The sequence below is a fragment of the Physcomitrium patens genome, chromosome 17 (genome assembly GCF_059467195.1).
Source record: "Physcomitrium patens ecotype Gransden chromosome 17, ASM5946719v1, whole genome shotgun sequence".
NCBI classification, from domain to species: domain Eukaryota; kingdom Viridiplantae; phylum Streptophyta; class Bryopsida; order Funariales; family Funariaceae; genus Physcomitrium; species Physcomitrium patens.
In genome coordinates, this window is record NC_143426.1 from 7,315,432 (window position 1) to 7,335,084 (window position 19,653).

A 19,653-nucleotide genomic window follows, 5' to 3' on the forward strand; every position below is an offset into this window, starting at 1 on the left:
TTCAACATCTTCTTCTACTTCATCATGTGTTGTAATATCAAAAGTGATAGATGTGATGTCTTCAAATTTGTTGGAATAATGTTTTAAAAGCACATCACTTGCTACATCACAACAACATTTCAATTCCCCTAATAGTTCTCTAAAAGTTTCTTTATTATTCAACTAGAATAGAGTTGTTTTGTACCAATTCAATTTTTCACATTTTTAAACTAAAAAATAGGTTTTATTTAATATAAGAAATAATTCGCTTAATAAAAGTTCAAATTTTAATCTACCATTGGTGCAAGCAAAATAAATACTCAAAAACCTTCATAATATGCTTGATGATCTTGTATAATTTTGTACATTGATTTCTATTCAACAAGTCTTTTTTCTTTAATAAAACTTGCAATGCTGCATCATAGGCTTAACATTCTCTTCAAATATTTCTACTAATACCTTTCATATTTAATATTGTACCAATATCTTGTAATTGATCATTGAATTTTTTCATACTAGTCAAAAATCTTTGCCTCCAAATGCAATGAAAACTCCTTTGCACCATAATATATTTCTTAATTGAATCTAAAATTCATGCTATGAAGAATTAATCAAATATATTCCAATCTAATTATTTCACCACCTATAAAATAATACATTGAATTTATTTTTTTTCATGTAGATATTCATCAAATACTCTTTGATCTAGATTGCTTTATACATCATACAATTTTCTACCCTATACATCAAATCCATAATTTAAAGACTAAACCATCAATTCTAGATAATCCTAAAACCAATAATTTAGCTCTTTAAATATTATTATAACATACCTTTAATCCACAACTTCAAAGTAGAATTTAATAATCATTAACCTTAAATGACCTCTACTTAATCAAATATACCTTACAAACTTAGATATACAATTAAAACCATCTTTCAACAAGTTGCAAACATTCTCAAAAAACATTTACAATATGAATGCAACATTATGATATAAAGTTCTTTAAAGACATCCACCTTTTGATTGAATAAAAAACCAACTTAAATTTCAACATTCATCTAACCAAATTATATCTTATATACACATCAACCTACTACACCATGAAATCTTCTTGCAACTTTTAATCAACATAACTTTCAATTACCTTTATTTTTATCTTTATAATTCTATAGATTAAATTATTGCAATTGAAACTTATATTAATTTCAAATTCAATATTAACTAAACTTCTACTAACTTAATATCAAATTTATACTAAAAAATTGATTTTATTATACTTATTTATACAACTATATCCATGCTTATTTAAAGTCATGTTAATCATACTAACTCATTACTATATCCTTGTGATTTCTAACTCATCATGACAAAATAGTTTTCTTCTCAAATCAAGTTTATTAATTTAATTTTAATTTTTAATACTAAATCCACAATCTCAATTTAAAACTTACAAATCTCATGTACTATACTTACTATTTAAGACAACAACAACAATTTATGCTAGACCTAGAAGCACTTATTATATTGACTCATCACCACACTCGTAATTTTTAATTTACCATGATAAAATAGGCAATAAAGAAAATAAAAGAATCACTTTGTATATTGATTCAAAATTATTTCCACACTTTTGCTTATGTTCATTCTTCCACATAATTCAACTATTAAGCAAAAATACATCCTTCTATTAAAAAATAGAAATTCTTCTACATTAAATATTTACATCCACAACTAATTACATGTTTCAATCTCATAAATATAGCACATACAAACAATACTTTAATCTAAGTTTTCAAGTATTCTTACCAAATATTAATATTCTTCACTTAAATCAAAACATCAAAAAAATGCATTAGTCACTTAGTACTTTACTAATACACACAAGTATAGACCTTACTAATAACAATATAAAAAAATATTACATTCTACAACTCATGCCAAGTTGCAAACCCTTACCAATAAGTGCATGTGAACCAACCTTCTATTCACCTAAATCACCCTCAAAATCTTGTTGTGATCTCAACCACCTTGCTAACTAAGTCTTGAAGATGTTCTCAAATACTTAAACTCATGCTGCAATCCATCCAATTGTGAACTAAAACAAATGCCATTAATTGATAATTTGTCATAATCCACATAACTCATCCAACTTTAAGTATATAGCAAATTAGTCATGTTTGTAATTAAAAATCCAACTAAATTGCCATTATTCTCTCATGATTGTACACTTATCTATGCACGATCATGTCTTACAAAAGTTCTCATTCATGTGAATGAAGTTTTCTTTTTTAAGTTATTGATTTTTTAATCAAAATTCATCGAGTCCTAATCTATCCAACCCTAATTCATACAAATCTTAAACTTACTTCATCCACCCAAATTTTATCCAAGTACATGTACAATTTCATCCATTCTAGAAATTCTCACTGAAGAATAAAATGCGTCGAAGGCTAATTGGAACAAGGTAGAAATTTCGATCTTCTTGCACTCAGCTTCACACGATCCCTTCAATCTTTCTGCAGATTTAATGTGTCCTCTTGTGTAATTGTTAAGTGCTGATCATTCTTGCAACTTCCTACGACTTCCTATGGGTTGTGGTAACAAGACTTCCTCTCTCTATTCTGGTCTACGATGAGGATTTCTCGACACTTACGGTTTACGAACGAGACAGTATTGGAAAAAAACTAGGATGACCAGTGACTTACAGAATCAACCTTGATTGAGTTCAACAGTGCTATGCTGCTGATACCACAATCGTTTTAAATACTTTTAACATTTATTTTATCATCCTATGCGGAGTAACTAACCCACAAGACCTTCCGAGGCGCCTGCTTCAAGTGTCCAGTGCAGGTGCAAGTGAGATTGAAGACAGCACGTAGAACAACAAAACGCCTTGAGCATCGGCAGCAAGAACATGAAGGTGATGACGACTGGAACAAGGGCAGATCACGTAGAAGACAATCGTCTGTTCATCAGAGGAGACGATAGATTGTCACTCCACTTCCACACTGCTGGATACATTCACCTTCCCCACCAATGCAGCATCGTCACAGCAGCAACTCGAAACAAATCCTAGTTAATGCTTCGACACCACAAATCGTGCTTCAACTACACCAAGCCGAAGATCTATCGCACAGAGCGAAGGATTCGGCAAACCGTTCCTCAATAGCATGAGCCCACGCAACATTCGTTCAACTTCTTCTACACTCGGTACTGATAGACAAACTTGACACTCCTAGAAGCCGCATTCCACAGGTTTCCCAGCAATAGAGCTACCAGTCACGCGATCCTTCGTTAGTCCGCCAAACACCTCAGACAGGGTCCTTGTCAACTTAGATCCAGCAACGTGAACCTCGCCTCACAGCGACAGAACGAAACGAACAACCAAGAGCACGTGAAGACGAAGTGAACACGTCCGGCAGGACATATGGAGAGCGTGACTTGGATGAGTATTTATCAAATACTGGAAATCTTAACAAATCCGTGATCCTGAATTGCTGTGTATAATCAAGCTTTGTCTGTGTGTATAATGTGTCTTGATACTAGGATATTAAGTCGTGATAAAGCACACTCGCACTTATCACCTCACCGGAGGTAGTCGCTGATTGTCTCCAGCTTGCGCGAACCCACTGACGATATAGACCAATTCTTTCCCATACACATGGGAGTCTGAAGGCGTCACTAAGCTGTCACTCCATGTTCATTGTAAACCGTTGTTGAATTCCACAGTACTATGAGTAACCACCTCCACAGGTATACCAGCACCACGGCTCACTTCCGCAAATCCAGCAGCTCGTGAGAACAAGGAGGGAAGAAATAAACACAGAACCAAGCAGCTCGAGGGAACCAAACCCTGTCGACAGCCACCCTGACGCCCAGCAGAACGACGAGGAAGCAACAACTGCCGACGCCAACAGTTCAAACCGCAGAAACTGCGAGAGATAAGAAAAACAAAAGAAACAGAAAGTGCGCCTCCCCGGAAATGGCTTGAGGATGCAAAAAAGTAAACACTTTCTACGGCAGTAACTGGACTAGGAAGGGGCGACACAGTAATGAATAAACTACACTAAGACACAAGTAGCCCGTCCGCCAAAGGGGGACAATCAAACCCGCAATTTTACGACTAAAAGTGACAACAACCAGATGGAAAAGATGACAGAATCCAAAATGCCAACAACGATCAGCAACCTTATATTAGACAAGATCAGCAACGCCAGGTGCTCAACAACCAGAACAGGCACCTCACAGCACACCACGAACGGGATGAAGGCAGCTTCTTAGCACAAAACAAGAGATCACGACGCTCTAGAATTGAACAGCGAGAGAAACACGAGCACTGAATCACAAGAGAAGAAAAAACAATGCTAACCAGATCCGACGCTCCCACTACAGAGCCACCAACGAGAGAGAGAACACCACCGGCGCCTCACCACAAGCACACCGCCGCACGCAGCAACACGAACACGGGGAGATTTGGGGAAAAAAAACAGGAAGACGTCGATAACAGGTGCTCCAGCAGCCACTCCATGGGCGATGTTGCTAACCTGCATGACCCACGCCAGGAGCACCTTTGCTTAGGAAACCCTCTGAAACTATAGCAAAGATAAACAAGAATCGAGTCAGCAACAAGGGTTTAAGTTAAGTTGTTTCAGCAAAAGAAAGCTCACCGAAGAAGGGTCCAAAGCTCCGATCTGCGCGGCTGGATGTGGATCTTTTGTGTTGGATGCTCCTGCGAAGTTATGGGCGCACTGATCCATCAGAAAGTTAGTAAATTGGAACCCTAACACCGAACAACATAGAAGTAAAAACAAAGTTGCACATGACGTTGACCTCGTCCCAGTTTACAGTCATCCATGCAATTATAACTTTGTAGACAACATTGTCTGCATGGGAAAAATTCAAACTTTCTTGGCAGACAACTTTTAATTTTTTATATTTTATTCAGTACTTTTCGGAAGTTATATTTTGGAAATGGATGCCACGCCAAGGAGACCATATTTAGCATTCCAGGCACGGATGTGGGTTGAGAAATGTGGCGCCTTTGTAATCCTCCCAGATAGGGCCTCTTGGTCTTTCTCCGCTCACTTGTAAACATTGTCACTTGAGAGGATGTGCAGCAGCTCTAGAGGTTCATGGGAGGACATTCCACATTCAGAGGAACCAATGTGGAATTGAAGGACGTGCGTTTCTGATCGTGTGACCACAAGGACCAGAAGAATGCAAGCGGCCATTGGTTCTGAGAAGAGTTGGCGAAGCTGTCTAAGTTGGAGACTGGTCCTTGTTCTGGACAACTACAAGTAAATCCCTAACTCGGATTCAAGTCATCGAATGATGGTTCACAAGTTTGTCGACCTATCTTGCCGGTTATCGTACGTCTTTCCTCCTTTTGTATGATCTAAGGTTACATGGGTTACGAATTGTTTTGACTAGGTTAGCACTATGTTTTTGCCGCCAGAGTTGGGTAACCCTAGTACACCATCACTTGTTACCTAAGTTTAGTTGAGTCATTGTTTGCGGACAAGACTGGTTCAGATATCCTGACAAGGATAACCAGCACAGGGTTTGATGGTTTGTGATACAGAGATCAAGGGAGGTTGAATCTGATCCGTGCACATATAGCACCTCCTTGACGAACTTCTGAGTTTTCTCCTCTATTAAGGTAAGCACTTCATTACCGTACCCAGAGAGCAGGTTAGCAATTCCTTGAAGAAACATATAAATATTATATTTAAAAAAATTTGTTTGCCTGTAAAAAAATCAATTTTCTTCAGTTTTTTTTCTACTTGTGCTGGAATTGGCTTAAAAGCTTTGAATAGTAAAAATATGGCTAAAATATAACTTACTATATTTTCATTTTTGGCTCTTCAACATTTTCGTTTTTGTTCATTTTCTATATTCAAAAGTATTTTTTGGTGAAACTTGGATACAGTGTGTTCTTTAGCAGTGCTGTTAGAGTCACCTGTGCCTTACTTTGAGAAGAGGAAGGAAAAAGAACAAGCTTTGTATCGATTGTACTAAGATTAACGTGACAGTAGGAAGCGATAAAGTGAAATTTATCGATTGATGGGGTGCCTGCATCCAAACTTGTCTCCTACATTGATTATTCACATATAAAATGTTATCTTTTTGGATGGTGAATTGCTCTCAGGGTGAAGGTATTAGGAGAGTTTAGCGACTACAGGGGCTCATATGCAGAACGCGCTAAAAGATTTCCAACCTTTCGTTTGTCTATTTGAAGGAAAAAATATGACTGAGCTCTTGATAGCTACTGGTTTTTTAGTGAAAGAAGACGCCGAGAATGCATACTTTTCAGCTACTGATTTTTTAATGGAAGAGGACGCCAAGACTGAGTACTTATCAGCTACTGATTATTCAGTGCCAGAGCACGCCAAGACTGAGAACAGAGAGCCACCTGATGGTTTCCCAAGTGAAGAAACCATATTGCCTCAGCAAGTCAAGCATATTGAAGTGCAAGTGGAGCATAGTACTGATATGAGTGGGAATGCCAAGCCTACCGAAGAGCTTGCTAAGATAGTGCAGTTTGAGCTTGCGGAAGGGGCAAGACGCAGCCTGCCCAAAGTTGAGAAGTTTGATTGCCATCATCGAGTTATAAAACTATGCAATGCTCAACCTGTTGATCAAGCTTTAAACGTTGCAGAATGTGGTGAACTAAGCGAGCACAAGTTCATCCGGTTGTTCAGTGAATCTATCCTAGATATGAAGGGGCCACAATTGGATTTCTTGAGTGAGATTTGCCTTACTGCTCGTTCGTCTGAGGAGTTTTTTCTTAGCGTTGCAAGGAATCAATGGATGCGGACAATCATCTCTTCTGAGAAGTCTCCTGAAGAATTGTTTTCTCCAATATTGACAATGGAGGAACGTGGAAAACTTATCTCCAGCATCATCATCCACAGCAACATTCTGCCACGTGATCCATTTTGGACAAAGATGCAATCTACAAGAAATGAGGCAAGTAGGAGAGTGCATTTTCCGTGTGCTATTTTCAAGAAGGCATTACAGGAAGGGAACCCATTGATGCACAATGTGCACGAATGGAGGAAGAAGAAAGAACCATGTGATCTTGGTCAGAATGGATTCAAAAGATCTGTGGATGGAAACTCTAAAAAAGATCCTCTAAAGTTGCTATGGAATATCGAATCTGGTGATATGTCACGGAAAGAGTTGGCACGCGGAAGTTGTGGGATTGTATGGTTAGTGACATGGAGAGGTGGTCTGTTTGTGAGAAAAGATTGCGTAAGAAGATCTTCCACTAATAATTGTCGTAACACTGAATCCTTGATGGATGCTATAGAGAAGGAGCTCAATGTGGTGGAACCACTATCTAATGAACACATTGTTTACTGCTTTGGGGTCTCTCATGCTGTAAACAAGAGTTCTATATTCATGGAGTACATGCCCTATAATCTATATCAATTGATAATTGAAAAAGTGGAAAAAACGGGTGACAGCGAGCCACCATTTCCTCACCATGACTCTATTGATATAATACTGCAGTGTGCAAAAGGTATGGCAGATATGCATGTAAATAATGTGGTACATGGCGATCTGAAGTCTTCAAATATTCTTGTAAGCGAAATTTTGATTTCAGAGAATGAAAAACGTTATTTGGCTAAGGTTGCTGATTTTGATAATGCTCAAAGCATGAACAAAGAATCCAAAGGTAAATTCCAACCGAGATGGGGAACTACCAAGTATTCAGCACCAGAATTATTGAAGTGGCTCGGTGACAAGACAGAGGTCATCTGTTTTCCGAAAGCTCTTGATGTGTACAGCTTTGGCATTGTAGCATTTGAGGTTCTAACAGGAGAGGAGCTCTATTGTAACGTGCATTCTCGAAAGAAATTGAGACAAGGCGTAATTGAGGGTACTTTGAGACCACCCCTTCGTAAAGAATGCCAAAAAGAGAACTTTTTAAATGATGAGAGATTGATATCACTGGTTGAGAGTTGTTGGCAGGATGATCCCTCCAAAAGACCTCCCTTTAAGGACATCGTCAAAGACTTGAGCGACATCAACAGAGAGATTTTGGTATGATGCTAATATGGTGCTTCATGTTATATGCATACTGTACTTCACTTTGGTTTAATTTCCGTAACAAATAGAATGTTCTCTATCATTAACAAGAGAAAATATCATGCTTGGCGTTCAGAATTGTCCAGTCATAACTGCTTGGATTCTTTGATTGACTAGTATGTGATTTGTTCTTGCATCATTTTCTTGTAGAACCTGAGCTTGGTTTTTGCAACATGTAGTTTTTAGATTTCTTAATTCATCCTATTCCATAGGTACAACCTTGAACATGAACAGAAAACTGTGGTTTTGATCATGATGTGTGAGAAGTTGGTACGAGAGATAATGGTTTACGTATTATGCTAATCAAATTTCTCCTTTACAGAAGCCAACTCCACGAAATGGCTACCCTCAACCACAAGGAAAATTTGTGAACTCTCTCAGTTTGTTTGGCGGGTAGAGAGGCTGCGGAGGCGATGGATAATTGGTGTGTGATTGCGGTGGTGAGGGCGAGTTCGTGTGACTTGATTCACACTGGAGTTGGAAGGAGTTAGGGGAACTTCGTTGGGCCACCCGTGTAGTTTGGTGCTGTGGAAGTCACTAGCTCGGTTTTGGATAGCGGCATCGCAGATTTTGGTATGCAAAGGGTTATCCAGAGAAGCCAGTCTTAATATAAGAAGACAATTACTTCTCTGTGACATGGGCCAGAAACGGACAGGCCTGCGGATGAGAGCATCAGGCCGTCGATACAAGGTGTTGCTTCAAGTCCTCTTCGTAACTACTCTGCAGTGAAATTTGTCTTGATTTCATGTACTTTGTGTGGAGTAGCCTGTTGGTGTTTGCAAGTACATGGAACAATATTGCTTGTAGCTATCCTTGTTGAAGCCTTAGTATCATTAGTATTCAGTTGGTTTGGTTGGGGTTACCGTATGCTGCAGAAAGCTCTTTGCTATTCATAGTCTGCAACGGTTCTGCTGCTTGATAGGATTGGTACAATTCCACACGATCAGGTAACGGGTTTTCTGGATCAAACAGGTGGTTGCTGTGACTGATTCAGGGTTCGCAATTTTATGGTGTGGTACCTATCTGTTGTTTAACATGAACTGGTATCAGATGACAGACTGGGGAAGTTGCACTGGCATTTGCTGAGTAGGTGACATTGTGCAGGATAAGGTGCTGGAGATTGCAAGCCTGAATGAACAATTAGGCTTGTTGGGTGTTGAAGTCGTTCCAGTTACAGCCGATGGCAACTGTTTTTTTCAGGTTCATACATGTCCAGTGAGCGCAATCATTTTATATATTCATTCATGTTCGTGTATAACATTGGTAACACTATGAGATAAGTTGTCATAACTTTAAGCAAGTTAAGTTGTTACAACTTTTGAAAGTATAATATCAAGTAAAGATGAAGATTTCAGAAAGTGACTTTTTTCTTTCTTTTTTTGTCAAAAAGAGGTGTTATATTGAATTTAATTTTACAACTTTGAAAGAGATGCTTAATGATTAATGATATTATCGAGGGTGGATAGAATATTCGACAACATTTTAAATTTTATACTTGAATATATTAGATGGTTTATTTGCACAAGTCTAAAATAGTATTATTTTTTCAAAAGACTAATTGATTACATGTTTTTTAAGCATATAAAAATTTAGAAGTATCTTTGAAATATAATGAATCAACAAATGTTTTAAAATATGTTCTTTGCTATGTAGGTATAAAAAAATCTTATAGGAGATTGTTAAACCAAAGAAGTTACAAAAAATGCAACTTATTATTTATGCACTTGACCTGTAAGATATACTATCTTAAAAAAATATCTGTGAGACAATTGTATTCTAAGTACACAAAGAAAAGATTAAAATCACTTTCAATCTTGTATTTTATTGACCAAAACCATTTGAATCTTTTGTATTTAATAATTGATTTTGTAGTTTTTTTTATAATTCTATCTTATTAGCATTATACATCTAATAACTATGTATATATATATATATATATATATATTAAAAAGAATCAAACAATTTTAATCAATTTTGTTTAGTGAAGTTAAAATCTTTTTTTTTCATGCCACGTATTAAAGATAACTGTAAATTATGTTAGGTGTATGTAGGAACACCAACATAAATAGGATTTTATTTATGGCCATTCCATTACAAATCTTATTATTATAGTTAGTTTAAAAAATTTCTAAACTACACAAGAAATAATAAGAAAAAAAGTCAAAACCTAAATAAAATTCATTTTTTATAATATTGAGTATTTTTTATACATATTTAAATCTTTAAAATACAATATTTTTGCTTTTTCAGAAAAAAAATTCTTTGATAAAAGTTTTATCTGAAAAAAAAAAAAAAAAAAAAAAAACTGATTCTTTTTTATTATTCTGCAAATGCTTTTGATATTATATAATAAATAATTTAGACCTGTAGACTTGTAAATAAATTTTTTAATTGTTTTCATTTTTAAAAAATGATCAATATGTCTAATGATATTATCTATTTATATAATTTTATATTTCCAATTATGCACATGGGACCTAAGCTGCGTGCCGCACATTCCTTTTTGGCTTTCATTTGTCCGTTTCTGCCCTTGTCTCTTGAAGTTTTTGTTGAGGCACGCATACTTTGCTGCAAGCCTTGCTGACACCCCCACTCTGCCACCGCTACTTTTCTCGCACAGCAACCCTCACCGCATTGCGATCCTGGCTGCGAAAAGCACGCAAATCCTCATTAGAGCAGAAAATATCATTCACAAGATTTCTTCTGCGAAATGGAACGAGATCCCCTCACAAATTGGGCGTTGATGTGGAACCATTCCAATTGTGATTTGTTGTCAAGTAGTCGAGCAATCAAAAATGTAGCTCTAGAGCTACAGAGCATCGAAACTATTGGCAGTTGGAGGCAAGTAGTGAAACTGTCGCCATCATTGGAATGCTGGTCCACACCATTTAGAATTGATAATTGCACTGTTTCACGATGTGCACACTTGGATACGAATCAAAGCTCATGATGGTGTTGTCCAGATCGAGTTGATCGACATCAAATTGTGAGTGCGCTCCGGTGCTGCATGGTTAAGATACGGTTCAGTCTATGGCACTATCCTTTTGTATAGTAGCACACATATTCCTCAATTTTACCATAATATCAGATCTATTCCTATGTGTGATAACTTATCAAGAAATTTCCAATTATGCATTGGAATGGGGCCTAAGCCTTGTGTTGTGAGCGTCCCTTTTTGGCTTTTTTTGTCCGTTTCTGCCCTTGTCTCTTGAAGGTTTTGCTGCCACCCCCTCTTTGCTGCGGTCCTCGCTGCCACCTCCACTTCTATATTCTGTTTGCACAGATCATTGTCTCATAAGCTTGGTTACTCTTAATTGTTAAAGTATGCGATTTAGAGGACTGAGGACAAAGACGAATTTGAAAGGAACTGAATTTCACAGGTACTAAAGAAATTCACAGGTATTATTGAATTTCACATAATACTAAAGGATCCATACCAGGCGCGTGGTATTTTGATTGCATACAGCGCTCGGTTCTAACCAAGTGAATAGGAAACACAGTGAGATTGTGGATTTTGAGTTAAAGAATTTCCTATCAAACACTTGGGATATTTTTGTTCCACAATATGTGACTCGTGGTACTCAATGTTACTCGTGGTCTGTGTTCCTCATCGTTGATTAAAAAGAGAAACACCACGACCCTCACTGCAAGCTTGCTAGATCCTCACTGCCATCACCACCATACTCGCGAGCCTTGTACGTGGTGCCATCACCACTATGCCACCACCTCTACGCCTCACCAAGGTGCTCGGGGTCATGAGATTTTTGAGTTGCGGCTGGAATTCTTGATATTGCTCCTATAAATTAAGCCGCATCTCGTCCTCCACACTCATCAGTGCCTCCTTCTCTTCTCAACATCTTTGCATTTCCTGTCAGGTTATTTTATAATATTACTTCTTTTTATTCTATTCTTATCTAAATTAAAAACTAAATCCATTCTCTTATAATATAGCATGCTTTTAATTTGCAATCAATACAACATACTTACAACTCACTATCAATATAACAATCTATTCACTTTCATACTTCTAGCTATAAAAAAAATTACTAAATATAATATTAAAAAATAGTAGCAACTTGGTTCTATAGAAACTAATCTTATATTCTTTTGTTCAAGCTCTAATCCATCCAATCTACTATACCTTTAGTAAACCACTCCTAAGTCCAATTTAGTTCTTTATCTATCTATTTTTCAAAGAAAGAAGATAAGGCAAAGTACACTTGGTCAATTGTTTTGGCAATGTTACTACTTGCATCAACAAAAGAAACATACAAAACTTAGTTCAACATTTGTCTTATAACAAAATAAACTCATCTAATTTAATAAATCATATTACTCTAAAATTCAAGCCAAGGTTTAAATCATTACTAATAAATGATAAAAACTTACTTATGATTCAAACCATCCATTGAATCTTATTGTGATCTCAACCACTATGCCAATTCAACATTAAGGATGATGTTCTCAAATACTTGCATACATACTACAATCCATCCAATATATTACATCTTCAATTAACCTTTTTTTTAGTCTAACTCAATTCTTATAATGGTCTATATTTGAGAGGAAGAAGGCAAGATAAAGCACCCTTAGTTGATTGCTCCAACAATGTTACTACTTACATCAATAAGAGCAATGTCATAAAATATAGGCATGGATGTAGGAGACAAGGTACAAATCTTTCAATAATTATTAGGCAAGGCAAGCAATTGTGGTTGAAGCCTAATGATGCTTTGTTTACTTAGTTCCAATTAGGCTAAAGATAAGAATGAGACTAATTATTAGTCATTATTTTTGAAACATAAATGAAATAATAACAAAGATATTTAATCCATTGGCATAGAAATACATAGTTAATGCAGATGATTGTCATCATGCCAAAATTAAAGTATTTATTGTATGTGCAAAATTAATACATGATATTAGTACATAGTATTAGTTCATGAAGTAACTGTAAGTACTACATTATAAATAGTCTTAGAACTCCATCTAAATAAGATGGTCTTGTCAATTTAAACATTTCGATTCATCCTACATAGAAATCAATATCAATTATATCTCTTATATTAGAGTTTTAAAACATGGACTTGATTTGGATGTTTAAAGACTACAAATAGGTCATTGTACCAAGTGATGTTTTTAGAACACTCCATCATTAGAGCAATGACAAGTATGTCAAATTTTTAAGCCAAAAGTAAAAAGCTTACCAATCAACTAGCTAGTAAGGAACTTGAACTGAAATTAATTTTAAGTTAGAAGAAAAAAAAGATAATTGCAAACATTTTCAAATTGAGGGGTTTCAATGTCAAGATGAAGAATTTAAAAGAATAGAAAACTTTGAAACTATGTATGAGTGGTATTGTGACAAAAAGATATAATTCAATGTGTTGAATAATTTAAATAAACTTTGTTCCAAATAATTAAATTATTGTGGAAATCTTGATTTCATCGTTTTATTATTAATGTAGTATATAAAACTATTATTTGTCGTATAAAGTATTAAATATAGCTCACTCTCATATTTGTTCATATCTAAATAAAATTTCAAATCCTAAAGTTAATTTATTAATTACAATTTTCTTATTTTGTTTTTTGAATTTCATCAATTTCAAAAAAAATTAAGATAATAAAGCAAAAAAGTGTAAAAAAATTAAAATAAAAAATAATATATATATATATAGATCTAATTATTGATAATTTTAATAAATCAACTCATTCTATTCATGTAAATATCTTTTTTAATAATATTCGATTTAATTAAATTATTTTTTAATTTTTTAATTTTTTATTATATACAATTGTAATATTAATTATTTATATGAGACCACATTTTTTAAATTTTTTATTAAATATGTAGTTTAAACTTTTGATGATAATTGATCATCTTTTATTTTTTTAAATTAATTTTATTTGATAGTAAAATATTTAATTTTTATTATTATTCTTCATGCCTAAGTAACTTTGTTTTATTTAATTAAAAAGTATGATTTCTTATCTAAATTTTATTAATTAATCTATATCTTATGAATATAATTAATAATTTATAATTAAAGTTTTTATTATTTTAAAATTAAAATAATTTTTATTATAATTATATTGAAAAAAAATTCAGTTTGGACAGCTTTTATATATGTGTGTTTTTTAAATAGAAGATAACTTTACATCAATTTAAAGTAGTTTATAATTTTATAAATTTGCATTCTCATTTAAAAAAAAAAAAAAAAAAAAAAAAAAAAATCTTTCCATACAATATATGTATTTGATTAAATTTAATTTTTAAATCCTACTTTTAATAGCAATAACAATATAATTGACATACTTTTGATTTTTTTAAGTCTTCAATAGCCTTAGAAAATTTAATTAAATATTAAATATTGTCCTATCTTAGATTAAAGAAATCATCTAATCATGTATGTTATATATACTATTTATTTTTAAAACATTATATATATATATATATATATATATATATATATATATATATATATTCTATTCAAATTATTAAATGGTATTAAAAAATAGATATTTTAATTTTATATATATATATATGAATTTTTATTTTTTTTAATAAATTTTTATTTTTTTATTTTTTTTAAATATAAAATAGTTATAATAAGAAATTCGGTTTTGATATTTTTAGTATTATTTTTATGTCCTAAGTTTAATTCCAAAATAATTTTATTTTTATTTTTATTTTTTAGAAATATCTTATGCAATAGGATAGATTTAAAGTATTTTAGATTCAATCTCTTACATTTTAACTCTATTATCTTTGTTATTAATAATATGGTTATAAATACTTTTGTATATAAAATAAGATAATCTGATATATGTATATATATGTTATACATAGTTATATATAATATATAGGAATAATCATGGATAATATTTGTAAAATTTTTTATTATTAGAATTATTACAACTTTAAAAAAAATATTCAAACTTAAATTCTTATTAATATAAAATTCTATTATTAAAAAAAATTAGAGGTGTTAATTTTTTTTCTTTTTTTTTTTCTTCTAAGACATGGTCATTATAGTAATAAACATAAATCTTTATTAACTTCTAAACATTATTCTAATATTGCTCCAAAGTGTCATTTTTCTAATAAGTTGTCCAAGTATTATATGATTCCAACTTTGCACTACAAAGATATTTAAATTTTATAAATATAATTAAAAAATAATTTTATAAGATTTTAGATATTATTTTTAAATTTTCTAGGTTTTAATAAAAGGTTTTTTATAAAATAATTATATAATAGCCATTTTTTCATGGTACTAAGTATCTTAGATATTAATAACTTATATCATTTTAATTATTAATTAGAAGTAATTTATTACAAAAGTAAGTAAATATCACCTTTAATATAATATTAAAAAATATTACTATCTATTTTGATTAAAGACAATATATTAATAAATTATTAAGTATTTTTTGGATATAAAAATAGTTATTATTAATTTTATTTTTTTCCATAGATAAAATAAATTTTATATCATAATATTGATTAGTTATTATAAAAAAGATATGATTTACACTCCGACTTTGATTAGCTACTATGTTGACAATTTTGTATTATTCTAGAATCTCAAATCTTAAACCTTAAATTTGGTATTAAAATTTAATTTTAATTACTTATTTTTATGTTAGAATTACATTCATATTTATATTTTAATATTATTATTAGCACTTCATTACTAAGATGCAAAATTATAATAATTTTAATTTTTTTTGGTATAATATGGAGGATTTTGATTGTAATGGTTAAGAATAGGTTCATTTGTTTTTGTTGTTAAAATCATTTTAAATTATAATACCACTTTTTCTCAAAGAAATATTGTTTTTTAAAATTTAGTGATGTTCAAAAAAAAATCAAACATTTATAAAAATCCAAATATATAGAATTGTGCAATTTCAAAGAATATGGTGTAAGTTCTTTCAATATATCTTAATTGATAGATTTGTTGCCAACAACATTTTTACATTTTTTAGATTCAAAAATGCTAATATTAAAGAGTCTATTCAATTACTTAAATAGTTATTAAGATTTAAGATATCTTATAATTTAGAACAATCTTGTTAAGTAAATAGTTAATAAATTCAAGTATTAATAAGTCTTAGAGGTAATTATTTTAATTAAATTAGTATTTTTTAATTATAATAATTAATATTTAGTTATTTTGACCAATGTATAAATTTTCTTCTATTCATGTACAATATTTATTAAAAACTCATAAATATAAGTTAGTAGGTAAAAGATGCAAAAAAAAAAAAAAAAAAAAAAAAAAATATGACTTTTTAATTATTTATGTAAAAAATAAGATTTTTTTAGTTGATTCAAATCTATTTTGTTTTCACAAAAACTACCAATATATAATAAAATAGTCTTATACTTGTATAAAAATCTTTAAAATATTATAAGACTTTTTACAGTTTCTTTATAATTTATTTATAAATATTTTCGAAAAACTTAAAATATATTTTTAAATTTTTAATGAAGATTTGAAGATATATAATAAATATATTTTTATATTTTAATTAAGAATTGGAGCAAGATTTGAAGATCTCTCAAGGTTTCTAATATAATTGGTTCTTTTTGAACACCATGTTTAAGTCAAAATTGTAAAAATCATAAATACTAGTAAAAATCATAGTGACTAACAAGTAGAGTAGAATTAGTAAATTTTTAAATTTTTAAATATTTAATGATTAAAATATATCCAAAATCTAAATTATAATAAAGAAATTATTAAAATAAAAAAATAAAAGTTAGAAATATATTATGTGTAAAAATAGGAATAGATATATAATTAAAGTTTATTGGATACATTATTACTAGGTAAAGAAGTGATGTTATTAACACACTAAAATTTATAGCTTCAAGTGTTTTTTATTTATTCTATAATTCATAAAAATCTTTTAATAGACTTATATAAAACCTTGTAAATATAATATAAACAAACAAGGAAGACAAAAGATATCTTAATCTTACCAATACATGTTTTGAAGTCATCCATATAATGCTTTGTTCCTAGTTTAATATTTAGTCTTGTTCTAATTTAATAACTTGGTCTTTCATACTAATTTTATGTCTCTTAGTTTGCTTTTTTTTTACTTTACATCTGTAAAATTAAAAAACAAATTACTCAAATTAAAATTAGATGATATACAAAAACATAAATTTATATTTAATTTTTTGATGATTTTATATTTTTGAGGTTAAATACATAAAAGTTATTAAAGAGAAAAAAATATCTAAATTCTAAAAATAAATACTCTTATTAATTGTTAAAATGCATATGTTTAGTGCATAAGGGAATTGGCACAACATAACTTTATGATAACTTGTAACTTTTTCAAATTAGCAACAACATTATACAGCCATACCATCTGAAAAATCATGAGATCTGGTAAAAGCATTTCTTTTCCAATTTGTTGAATAGCCGCCACCTACTTACAGTTAATCGTGTTTGTGGAAGAGAATAACCATGCCATCGAATTTTAACCTTTTAGACATTAAACATCCAGAAAATCAACCAAAAATATATGTTAATACAGAACAACAAAAAACTCTAGTTGAGACACACCACAAAAAAATTAAAAATAAACAAAAACAAAACTATATCATACACATACTAAAATCAATTGAAAAACTTCTCATTATCAGTTACGCCTTTTACATCAGAAAAATTGATGCAATAAGTTATGAACTATACGCATATACTGTGATACCAACCGCACTTGAGCAGTTCCGGGTGATTCTACAATCATCTGTGAACCGCTTTGGCTTCTGCAGCCGGAGGTCAGCTACTCTAACTCGATACCAGAACTCTTATATCGGTGACTCGCACTGATCCTACTTCCTGTTCGTTAAATCCCTGCAAGATCATCCACTATCCCAACTAGGTTGCAGGCACAGCGTTCTGCTCTTACCATGACAATCACGAAGAGCTCCGTGTCATCACTCAGTAACTAAGTCTAACTGGACCTACTGTTCACCTGTTGCGTCTGTCTCAGGATGTGGCACAGAACTGGATGTCGGCATCACTGGAGAACGATATCAGTTTCGTTAGTGGAGGAGTCTGGACCTCATTTCAGCTCCTGAGAGCAATTCAACTGATTGCAGATACCCTCCAGCAAGGGACCGTATCGCACTGCACATCAGTTCCCGATCTGAATCAAGAACGTTGTGCAGCAGCTTTTCGAGTAGGACGTTTGCCACTGTGTTGTCTCGTGCATATTTCACTGTAAGTGCGGGTGACTGGTTTCTGCTCTTCAACGAGGATCATTGTCTCCACCAAACATGAGTGTTGACTGATTTGGATTGTCTGCAGAACCAACTCAGAAGCACTGTCCACTGCCACCAGATTCATGACGTTGCCGCAGAATCCGTTGCAACAGCACTTCCTGCTCCAGGTCTGAGCGATCGTTGCATTCTGTGATCTTGACATGTTTCAGCTAATCCCTCCATTTTGGTCATGGTCACGAATCCCTCCGTAACTCTTGTGCGCACTTTGAGCTGCGCCGGATGCGACCATGAACTCCTCATGAGGCGACCAGTTCCGCTACGCTGGCACATAGAATGAGTAGTCGCATGCGTATGCCGACTTCTTCACATCTCCCTCGAGGGCTCTCTTCGTGTTTCTTGGCGCAAGGCCGTGCTTGGTGTTGATCCGTCGAACGTACGCCACTCCGCCGAAATACTTCTCGTCGCCGGCGGACCCGGTTGACTTCAGCAATACCCAGGGGATGCTTTCCTGCTCCACCGCCACCTGCGCCACGCTCTTGCACGTCACTCTGCTGCGAGGCACACCGCGCATCTTGTTCGGCAGAGACTCCCAGGTGGGTCGCCCGCCCAGAGCGTCAGCCTGCAGAAGAAAGTAGTGGACGCCAACTTCCTGCTTGTGCTGATCGTATAGTTTCGCCGTGGCGTTGAACCCCACCCACGCCGTGCCATTGAACCGGTAGTGCTGGTAGCCCCTGGCGTGGAGCGTGTGCCGAAGCTTGTACCCATCGCGAGGTATGTCGATCGAAGAGGTGGAGTCCCGAAGATCCCTTGCTGTTGCGGCAGCACACAGAGCAAGCGACAACAGCGCCAGGAGTGTGGCGGCCAACCGCGGTGAAGTGTCCATCGCGGAGATACTGAGGGGGTTGTGGCGGAATCGGATGGTCCTCTACTGCAGAGCAACGCCGGAGAGATTGAGGAGGCAGGTTGCAGCGAGCAGCAGAGATGGTGTCTTGTATGAGCTGCTTTTTGTAGGTCAGTCGTTGTAGGTTGCGGATGTGAGCGGCGAAGCGATTTGGGAGGTCGAGGCTGTGTGTTGGTTTGAGCAGGTTGTATGCGGAGCTGGTTCTTTTATGCTTCTGACGAGGGCGTTTTGAGGGAGGAGGAAGTCTGCGAGGGAGCTTCGATCGCCGTGTGGGTTCCTCCAGGAGACGGCATGGCGTGTCAGAGGATCATGTTTTTTGTTACTTGAAGTTCAGGGTCTAATTCAAACCGGCCTTATCATTGAGGGACATTTCAACATGCAAGGGATGCTTGGGGTTGACGTGGTGTCGAAAAGAACCAGAGC

The 19,653-nt window shown here is 33.6% G+C and overlaps 3 protein-coding genes across 10 annotated transcripts; 1 reads left to right on the forward strand and 2 right to left on the reverse strand.

The window, feature by feature from the left end:
• Positions 1 to 2,410: 2,410 nt before the first annotated feature.
• Positions 2,411 to 4,830, reverse strand: LOC112294026 (uncharacterized). The gene is made up of 3 exons (XM_024544110.3): positions 4,651 to 4,830; positions 4,353 to 4,527; positions 2,411 to 3,884 (listed from the first exon to the last, which is right to left on the reverse strand). The coding sequence occupies exons 1-3, from the start codon at positions 4,738 to 4,740 to the stop codon at positions 3,715 to 3,717; spliced, it is 435 nt and encodes a 144-aa protein (XP_024399878.1). The 5' UTR covers positions 4,741 to 4,830; the 3' UTR covers positions 2,411 to 3,714.
• Positions 4,831 to 4,984: 154 nt separating this feature from the next.
• Positions 4,985 to 9,435, forward strand: LOC112294001 (uncharacterized). Of its 8 annotated transcripts, none has more exons than XM_024544062.3 (6): positions 4,985 to 5,280; positions 5,565 to 5,642; positions 6,132 to 8,032; positions 8,400 to 8,767; positions 8,953 to 9,024; positions 9,182 to 9,435. In XM_024544062.3, exons 3-4 carry the CDS (start codon positions 6,173 to 6,175, stop codon positions 8,472 to 8,474), a joined length of 1,935 nt encoding a protein of 644 aa, XP_024399830.1. In that variant the 5' UTR covers positions 4,985 to 5,280; positions 5,565 to 5,642; positions 6,132 to 6,172; the 3' UTR covers positions 8,475 to 8,767; positions 8,953 to 9,024; positions 9,182 to 9,435. The 8 variants fall into 8 exon arrangements, with proteins under 8 accessions (XP_024399830.1, XP_090099794.1, XP_024399825.1 ...); XM_024544057.3 differs by having other exon boundaries at positions 4,989 to 5,352; XM_024544061.3 differs by having other exon boundaries at positions 5,144 to 5,280; positions 5,543 to 5,642.
• A 9,210-nt stretch (positions 9,436 to 18,645) lies between these two features.
• Positions 18,646 to 19,212, reverse strand: LOC141046407 (uncharacterized). Its single transcript, XM_073540164.1, has one exon. The coding sequence runs from the start codon at positions 19,210 to 19,212 to the stop codon at positions 18,646 to 18,648; it is 567 nt and encodes a 188-aa protein (XP_073396265.1).
• Positions 19,213 to 19,653: the final 441 nt, after the last annotated feature.